Source organism: Syngnathus acus, chromosome 16, assembly GCF_901709675.1.
Source record: "Syngnathus acus chromosome 16, fSynAcu1.2, whole genome shotgun sequence".
In the NCBI taxonomy this organism is placed as follows: domain Eukaryota; kingdom Metazoa; phylum Chordata; class Actinopteri; order Syngnathiformes; family Syngnathidae; genus Syngnathus; species Syngnathus acus.
In genome coordinates, this window is record NC_051101.1 from 8,359,834 (window position 1) to 8,370,062 (window position 10,229).

At 39.2% G+C, this 10,229-nt stretch overlaps 1 protein-coding gene across 2 annotated transcripts; it reads left to right on the top strand.

Annotated features, from left to right (window-relative positions):
* Positions 1-1,474: 1,474 nt before the first annotated feature.
* On the top strand, positions 1,475-9,197 carry irx4a (iroquois homeobox 4a). 2 transcript variants are annotated; one of them, XM_037274011.1, is made up of 5 exons: positions 1,475-1,974; positions 2,599-2,850; positions 3,577-3,683; positions 4,783-5,096; positions 5,872-9,197. In XM_037274011.1, the coding sequence occupies exons 1-5, from the start codon at positions 1,930-1,932 to the stop codon at positions 6,576-6,578; spliced, it is 1,425 nt and encodes a 474-aa protein (XP_037129906.1). In that variant the 5' UTR covers positions 1,475-1,929; the 3' UTR covers positions 6,579-9,197. The 2 variants fall into 2 exon arrangements, with proteins under 2 accessions (XP_037129906.1, XP_037129908.1); XM_037274013.1 differs by having other exon boundaries at positions 1,481-1,974; positions 4,786-5,096.
* The last annotated feature ends 1,032 nt before the right edge of the window (positions 9,198-10,229 follow it).

A 10,229-nucleotide genomic window follows, 5' to 3' on the forward strand; every position in this document is an offset into this window, starting at 1 on the left:
CCTTCATTTTCTGTCTAAAAGCATATACTCGTGTGCCTAAATATTTCATTACAGGCACCCGATAACACTGGGTAAGGCTATGGATAATCAAAAGGTAGGCCCTATACAACAAGCAGGGTGTGTGGTCTGTAACGATGGTGTATTGTCAGGGTGTCCAACATGTTTTCTGTCTCCAGACTAATTCCATACATATACAAGAGCAAAGGTCCTTGATCGGTTGCTTTCTGTGTTGATCTGACCACATTGGGTGATTCTGACATCATGCGTGAGTACTCGCACAATCCTGAAAAATCAACATCTTGACAATGATTGCTCGCAAGGAAAGATTGTGTGTGTGTGTGTGTGCGTGCGAGTGTGCGCGTGCGTGCGTGCGTGTGTGTGCGTGCGTGCGTGCGTGCGTGCGTGCGTGTGTGTGCGTGCGTGCGTGCGTGCGTGCGTGCGTGTGTGGTTGAACGGTTCATGGTTGTTCGGGCAAGGTGGCCTAATGTAAATTAAAAAGCGTTGCCTGATCCCATTTGACCCTCCTGCCCCTTCCCGTTCACAGTCTTAATGTGACCATTTGCTTTGAGGTACTCTCCCCACATAATTCAATTTGTCCGAATAAATGAGAGTGCACACATTTTATACAGGCCATTCTCCCTCACTCCAAAGCTTCCAAAGAAACGTAACGAGTAAAAAATGAAAACACAACGCTTAAATTACCTCAGTCAAATACCAGAATACTTTGTCTCAATAGCGCTTTATTACCGTTTTCATCTGTAAATGAGAGCCAGCAATTATTGCGAGGTGCCAGCATCATATTATTAGTATGTTGGCCTCGGTCCCCTAGATAGTCATCAATCACCCTCAATCGAGCTGTCACCGGTAGGCAGAGATCCAGCTGGAGAGCAGTGGAGAAGGAGAGGTGGGGGGCGGGTGGAGGAGGGGGGGAGTACATCATCATTAATTTGAGGAGTGACCCCGGGGGCCTTTCACATGTCTCAACCCGGGACTCTCCAAGCAGGCACAGTGCATGAACTCAAGGGAAAGAGCTTGACTTTTTGGGTGCTAACCAGTTTGGCGATGACAATATTGTGATAGATAGATAGATAGATAGATAGATAGATAGATAGATAGATAGATAGATAGATAGATAGATAGATAGATAGATCGATCGATCGATAGATAGATAGATAGATCGATCGATCGATCGATCGATCGATCGATCGATCGATCGATCGATCGATAGATAGATAGATAGATAGATAGATAGATAGATAGATAGATAGATAGATAGATAGATAGATAGATAGATAGATAGATAGATAGATAGATAGTTTTTACTTTATTTGCATGTGTTTAGCAATTCTAACAAATGACTTCTCACACTAAACGCATGTGCATGCTCTGGCAATTGATTGGGCAATTTATTGTTTTAATTTCACTTTGTTCACTTTTGCAAACAATATTTTTTTCATTGCCCTCGTCCCCACAATGAAAATTAATAATAAAGTTAGGACGGATCATTTTTAGAGTGACAAACTTGTGACGTCATAGCTACTGCCTCTTAAAACAACCTGCATCCGCTGCTGACGTCTTTTGTACAACTTTTTACAACGCAAAAATACATATGGGACAACAAAGTTGTCATTCTTGAAAACGATAGATATTTATTTTTATATATTTGGTTGATATATATTTTTCATTAAAAAAATACGCAGCAGCTTTCTGGTTTTCTGTATTTTATTTATTTATTTTCTTTGAAAGGTGTTCGAGTGGGGGGGCATTTTACACAAATTAAACATGCTACTGTGCTTCGCCCTATAAGCATCCAAGAAGCTTGTGCAATCAATTGGTACAGTCAAGCAGCAGCAGCAGCAGCAGCAGCCTGCGTGAGAGTGGAGACCTTCAGTCTCGCTTTATTTCTGGATATTGGGGGACCTCTCTACCATGTCATATCCACAATTTGGATATCCTTATTCGTCTGCTCCGCAAGTAAGTTATTTTAACTTGTTTAATTGTATAAATGATTTTGACTGAAACGTCTGCGATGGGCTATCTCATCGATCTGAGTTTGGTGTTTTGCGCACTTTGATAAAAAATGAAAGACACGTGTCGGAGATGGGAAAGGATATTTCTTTACTCTAACTTGACACCTGCAAAGGTAGAAAATCGAGGGAAGCGGAAAATGAAACCTCCAGTATACTCTGAATAAATTTGAACGGATAAATAGACTGTATTTGCGCATTACGCACGTGACAACTTCTTAATAAGCCACATTCATGTGCAAACTGCTATTTTTTATTTTGTCTGCATGTCATTGACAGACATTATGTTTTAACGCATGTGCGCTCCATCAATTTGCAGGAAAAAATGCGTCTTTTTGTGTTAACGCGCATGTTATCAGGTTTTCAACATTACTCAACGTCTTTTAAAGAATGTTGTTTTATTGTTATTATTATTTCGAAGATTCGTTAGTGTGCATTTAAGTAACACAATATTCAATTAAAAAAGTCCGTTCTGTTCCGTTCCAGCTTCTCATGCATTGGCTGAAACTTTCTTGCACGATAAGTGATTTTATTTTCAAATGATCTCGTTCTTTTTCTCTAATTCGTGCAGTTCCTAATGACAAGCAACTCTCTGACCACATGCTGCGAGTCTACCGGCAGATCCATCGCCGACTCCGGAGTGGCTGCGTCCGGGCAGACGCCCGTTTACTGCCCCGTGTATGAGAGCCGACTGCTGGCGACCGCCAGACATGAGCTCAGCTCGGCGGCCGCACTGGGCATGTACGGGAGTCCCTACACGGGCACGCAAGGATATGGCAACTATGTTACATATGGAACGGACGCCTCCGCTTTCTACTCGCTGGTGAGCGTTTTTTTTTTTTTTTTTTTTTTTTTGGCACTGATTAATGGACCCTGCAGTCGCACCTCTCTGTTTAACAAAACTGGTTCTGTCTGCATGCATGCTGTGCTCATGTTGCATTTTATCACATTCCGAAGTGACATTTAGGAAACGCAGTAATGGAAATAGACATTGATTCACAGATTATTTTCACTTTTTAAATGCTTTTAATCTATTCAGCAACAACTCAAATTAATCCGTTTATGTTCACTTATGTATAGGATTCAGAGTGACATGCAGGGGCAAATCAGGCAATTTGAGAATGTCACAGGAAAAATAAAGAAAATAAGTGGGAATTTATAAAGGTGCAGTGTTTGGATAAAGTCGGACAGACAAAATAGGAATGCAACATCCTGTCTTACATCATACAAAATGTATTGATATTAATATGCTTATTTAAAATGTTTTAATGTTTTATTATAAAAAAATTTAGAGTTTTTATTTGTTGTTTCTATATTTTAATGTGTTGCTATAAAAAGCTACTCTATTTTTAACTCAATGTTCAGAAACCACAAGTTCCTAATTAAATAATTATTGAACAATTCCCACTTTCCACAGCTACAGTGAAACATTGTGGCTTAATCATTATTGGTGGAATAAATTAAACTAAATCATTCTCAAGTGTGTAACTAAGTCAACATGAATATTCCTGATTTCAAGTTGAGCATTATTTTTGTTTACTGGTTACAGGGTACATTTGATACAAAAGATGCCACAGCCTCTGCACATGCAGGTATAACCCAAGCGACGGCCTACTACCCCTACGATCCGACCTTGGGACAGTATCAGTATGACAGGTATTTTTTTTTTATAGTCTGACAAAATTTTCAAATTAATGTGTTTGTTTGCTTGTTTCAGAAGTGCCTAAGAGCTGTTTACTATCATTTTTATATTTTTATTATGAATTATTTTGAAGGTATGCAGCAGTATTTCATTTTGTTGGAAAAACTACACAAAAAGTTTAGAAATTACAGTTTCAAAACTTAACGATTTTTGTTTGTTTACAATGGGGAGTTATGCCCTGTTTTAGGCTCTAGATGAGAATAATGGGTCATATTGAACAGAACTGAAGATTGTGAGGTGATGAAAAGTAACACCTGGAAGTAAACACTTCCTGTCTTTTCTTATATCTTATAATCAGTGTGGCAGTTAACACAAATGTTTCCCTTGTTTAGTATTTTCTTATGCATTACATGTAAAAAAACAATCGCCTAAAGGGCGTGTCTGGCTTAAAATCACACTACAGTCAATGTAAACTAACTTGCAATAAAAGGCTTGCAGTGTGTGAGGAAAGGCAGACAATCTGGCACACAGATGAACAAGGGGCCCGACAACACTTCCACTTTATCTGTCTGTCTTTTACCTGAGGGCTCATCATCACAGCCCATAAAGCAATTTTACAGTCTATTTTATTTCCTAGAGAACCAAATGCAGCGAGGAAAGGTGCATAGTTCTCCTTGCGATTCCCTTAGCAGTGCTTGACCCTTACTAAACTATTCAAAGCAATAAGGCCTCATAAAAGGCTCCCTCGAGAGGACGTTAAGAGCTCTCTACTGACTGACGATCAACATTGTGCATTTTAAATGTACGGATATGTTTGTGGGACTAGGGAGGCTGACAAAACTAGATTTTGAAATTATCTCAACAATACATCGGTCTTTTGTGTACGTGAATTGAATGTTTACTTTCAAGAAGTGATGAAGATGCGTGTTTGATGTGGTTTGATGGGCAATTTTTGTTTTGTCTGGCAAATTAAAAAAGCAGACTATGTTCAGAGTCATATTTCAAGAGCAAACTGTAGATGATTGCTTTTAACCTTAAGTCCACCAGGGAAAAAAGTTTGGGCAGTCAAATATATCGCATATGAGCTCATTGCGGGTGTGTTGTTCTCCCAAGCAGATATGGTTCCATGGATGGAGGTCCTAGGCGCAAGAACGCCACTCGTGAGACAACTAGCACTCTGAAAGCATGGCTGCAGGAACACAGGAAGAACCCTTATCCCACCAAAGGTGAAAAGATCATGCTGGCCATCATCACCAAGATGACCCTGACACAGGTGTCCACCTGGTTTGCCAACGCCAGGAGGAGGCTGAAGAAAGAGAACAAGATGACATGGCCGCCCAGAAACAAGGGCTCAGAGGAGAAACGATATGACGAGGATGACGACTGTTCTCAGGAGGAGCAGATAAAAAGTGAAAGTAATGAAAATGGTCAGTGTCACCACAGCGTCACTTTTTCAAAATGTTTCAGCAAAATATAACAGGGGTCTTTCGTCGAGTGTCTTTGATGTGTTAAAGATTTTCAGATTTTATTATTTGGAGCGTATGAAGACAAAAAGAACTGCACATCTGTAATGTAGTGTCATTATGTAACGTTTTATAGCAAATTTAAATATAAGTATGATTGGAATACCACAAACACGAATAAAAATAGTCTTTGAAAAAGTCATTTACTTATATTTTTAACAAGTGAAATTTAATACATTATAAATATTATTAAAACATATTTTTACAGACCACGCAATATCAAGTTCAAGTTTGATATATTCAGCTGGATGTTACTGTATTTTTTTTTTATTTAATATATTCAGTTGATTCAAATGGATCAGGGGATGCAAATTTGATTAAATGCAAAACTGACTGAGCTTTGTTAAGCAATTTTCATGTCATCTTAAAATTGAAATAAGTACACAGGAAGGGTTTTAATATTTTCCATTTGCTTTATAAAGGAAACTACATTTACAATTGTGATAATTGATGGATATTTTTTAACACTGATCAGCACAATTAATGGCAGTTTTATATGCTGAATAAAACAAACTTCTTTTCATTTGCAAGGAGAGGAAAATGCCTTTTATCAGCTCTGATGTCAGTACTATCACTGAACTTCTAACATTCTGAATGGACTGAAGAGTGGCTGATGCTGTAATCAGATCCGGTGTTGCCATCCTTCATGCACTGACCGCCTGCTTTCTCTTTTTCCCAGATAGTCGAGGTCAATCCAATAAAGATCTCCAGCTGAGCGACCTGGAAGATTTTGACACTCTGGAGTCAGAGAGTTCGGAGTGTGAGTTGAAGCACAGATACCACATGAACCCTCACATGACAACGACAGGCGACTGTCCCACTGAGCATCTCATCAAAGATGTGTCTCTAAAAATGTCTGGCCCGGCTGCACTCGGGGGGGAAGAAGACTTGAGTAAAAGTTGCCTAAAAACAAATCAAGAGGAGTTCCAGGCAGAGAGTAGAGTGCAGCCAAAGGCTTGTTACAACCAACAGCCCCAGCACCACATATTAGACGGCAAACCTCGAATTTGGTCTTTGGCCCAGACGGCGACCTCATTGGTCCAGACTGATTACCCTTCTTGTATGCTGAGGTGTCAAGTACCCCCCTCCTCTTCCCTCAGCCCACCATCAGTCGCTACCTCACCCACCTCAGGCCTGGACCGCAGGCAGGACTCGCCCGTCACCACACTGAGAAACTGGGTGGATGGGGTCTTCCATGATCCCTTGTTCAGGCACAGCACTTTGAGTCAAGCCCTGACCAACACCACTGTATCCTGGAGCAGCAGCACCACCAAAGGATCCATCTTGGAAGCAGAGAAGAGTCCAGGGGTCCTACACCATGAACAGGACTCGTCCAAAGACAGTGCCATGAGTTTCAAAACTATTAACAAACTCTTTTGTTCATAATAACACCAAAACAAATAATTTATTTAAAAAAAAAAAAAAAGGACAAAAACAACTGGGATAGAACCTATATGTCGCCTTTTCGCTGGTACATTCTTTAACACAAGTGAACTATTCCAATTGATCCAGATTTTGTTTTTTCCAACGCACGCGCACAAGTTGTTGAATTGTATAATATGTTTACATCTTGGACAGTATTTATTATTTATTTTACTTTCGTTCCTATACGCATGCATATATAATTAAAATAATTTGGAGGATCACTATTAAATAAAAAAAGTCTCACGAATGCACAGCTGTTCAAAAGTTGGACACGTTTTTAAAAAGTCTAACCAATGCACAGCTCTTCAAAGGTTGGATGAGTTCCAACATTGTGCACTGACAATAAAAAAAAAAAAAACATGCTTCCGAGGGGAGATTGTGATGTTCCTTAAGAGTTGCTGTCTCAGGAAGAGGGACTAAATAGATTTTTTTTAATCATTATTAATAAATTTTAGCTTTATCATTTTAATAGCAAAGCAGAATTAAGAACAACAGACTAACTCAAAACATCTCATTTTAGAAGCAAGACCTCAAGACAGGCAAATATCTGAGCTCTGCCTCATTAATTCCATCTAAACAGGCTGTAATTGGGATGTAGGTGGACATATTTCATGGCACCCCATTGATTTCCCCTCTCAGCTCTCTCTCCAATATTCCCCATTCTCAACCTTGTCCATGATGCAGCTGTCAAACTGCTAAGTTATTCGCCATGCGTCCATTAATGGGTTCAGAAAAGAAGCTCCAATGAGATAATTTGCAGTTTTCACTTTTGACACTGGCTCCTCAATTTCCATCAGACAACATCCAGGAAACAAAGGTCTGAATGTGCGGGAAGAAAGTGAAAGGGAGGCACTCACGTTGTCTAAAAGTGAAAAGGGCAAAGGAACTCGAATTAGTTGTTGTAGATAAAAGGGCAAATAGAGGGAAAAAAGTCAAGGGTACTTGACAGTAATGGCAAAAGTGGAGCTCTCATGGGACTCTGTCCTAGAAGAGCAAGGAGGGGAGGGAGGCGTGCCTTCCCAGATGAATTTTAATGGGGGTGGGGGGAGCATCAACGATTGAGCCCCCTTTTTTCCTGCAAGGAAGCAAAGTGGGATTTATTTTATTAGAGCAGCGGTAATGAATTTATTCACTTTTATAAAAGATAGAACACAGCATTTCAGAAGAAAGTTGATTTATGACAAGAAAATAACCTCAGATGTGTCAGATATGCAGGGTTAATTGGTACTTAATTAATTATTATAGGAAGCAATGGTTGCCTGATAAGACAACCCTGCCACAATGTTTGATTAATTTAGCATGAAGGTACATTTTATTAGACCTGCAATGTGGCCCTTTTTAATTGACTGAATAAGAGAGAGGTGGATAGAAAAAAGGAGAGGGAGTGTAGCGCTAAATCATTCAGCCGTGTCAAATATGAACACACAGAGGGAGCGTGATGGTAAATTAACAGGCCCCTTTTACATAGAGACCATATAAAACTGTAATCAGCGGCGCGTTACTTTTCATTAAGTAGCTTTGACAGTAGCATATTGAAAGAAGGGGGGGTTTCCAAGGCCCAAACAAACTGAAACAGAGAGAGTCATAAGATAATTCCTTAAGCTCCATTAACAACTCTTAGCCGCAGGAAATGGGCTCCCCTGAAAACATCTCCAAATCTAAAAGCTTTATCGACCTGGCAAACCTCAGCTGATGGTGTTTTTTTTTTTTTTTCTTATTTTCCCCCCCAACCCCCCACTCTCGCTCTCCCTGTTTCTCACCCCCTCTCATGCACGCGCTCTTTAAGGGACAAAAACGTCCAAGTGAGGTAATAGACTTTGACACAATACATTAAATGGGGAATGAGAAAAGTGGCAAAGAAAGGGCACTCTTAAATGCCTTTTAAACGCTACCAATTAGAGGTTTAAAACTCGAATAATATGTCGGCCTTTGGCATATGTCTGACTGAGCGAGCTGAGCCAAAGGCCTAATAACAAGCTTGAGCTCACTTGCAGAGTAAAATGTGTACTAATCTCACACAACTTGATTGTTTCTATAGATAATACTGTCATTAGTAATGATAACCTTAATATCCTCCAAGTTCACTACAAACTCCTTTAAAACCAAGCGCCCTGTCAAAAAATCACATACGTTGAAACACACTGTTTATATGGGCCCGCAATAGGTGAGTGCAACACAGAACAATCAGCAGCCCTGACGATCCCCTGAGAGGCACAGTCTGGGTCAGGTTAATGCCACTGTGACCCTGAGCCATAAATATATTTACACACCATTACACATCAATGTACAAACTCTCTCTGTCTCTCACACACACACAAGGATTGTATAAGGATCACAAGGCTTGATTGAATATTTAATCTAGGCAGACCAACATTAATAAAGGGAGAATAACAGTTATGTGATTGGATGAAAACATGAAGCATGACAGTGTGAATGGAGAACACAGACATGAAACACATAATCAGATCAGTGGCACCTTGAAGAGAATCTATGTGTTTGCATTTTTTTCCCAATGTGTTCAGCATTACAAATGTTTCCTTTTCAGTTTCAAATTAATAAAATCTAAATGTTAAATTGTGATTCTGGCCAATATTTGCAAATGAATATAGTATTACTGACACAATACAATGCAAAAATTACCACGCACCCCAAATAAACAAATATGTTTTGTTTACTAACATTTTGTAAGGTTTCATCCCATTACTTTTTTGTCAGTGATTCAAAGAAAGAAAGAAATTAAAAGAAAATAACAGTAACCTACATTTCTCATGTTCAACTTAACATATGTTGTATGATGATCAAAATATTATTTTACCTCACTCTGAACTGCCATTCTAATTTATTTTCGGTTTTGGTATGCATGCTCAAATTGAGCTGTATTTTCTGTCATCAGTCAGCAACCACCAATCTGGTAAGGTGCACAGCAGCCCCACCCACCTCCACTGCTTAAAGAATTGAAAAGCTTATTCATTCTTCTCCTGCTTATAGAAACGCGTCTGTTGAGTGTGTGATCTTTGGTGTGTGGTATTTGTTGCTTTGTTGAGGTTAGTGTTGCCAAAAGCATGTGTGCAGGATGTGCCTTAAGGCCTGGGCAATTGGCCTCTATCAGACCCAAGCTGCCATCACCTCCCTGCAGTCATTCCACAGGTCAAGAGGCTTTAGCCTGAGGGGCTTTGCTTTTCACCACCTTAACTTGCTTCTATAAAGACTGACTAGATGACTCAACCAACAATGAATTTCAGTGAGGCATTTTATTTTGAGTGTACTTGAATGCATTTATACTCTTACCTACTGAATAAAAATAGGAAAATATGCTTATTATTATTTTTATTTTATTTTTATGTAAAGGCCACAGTAGGGTGGTAAAATTCCATCTGAACAGCAAGACAAAATCATATACCTTGAAGACAAGATATTTTTATTTCCATTTAATCCAACACAGTGTGTAGCTTGTCACAGGTTTTAAATGACAGAGGAAATGCCAAATAAAATGTGTAATAGTAATAAAACACACACAGTAGGTATAAAATATATTGTTTGTAGAAACAAATACAAATTACAGAATCAAATTACAGAATCATGCACATGTGTAAATTATAACTGTCCTGAGGC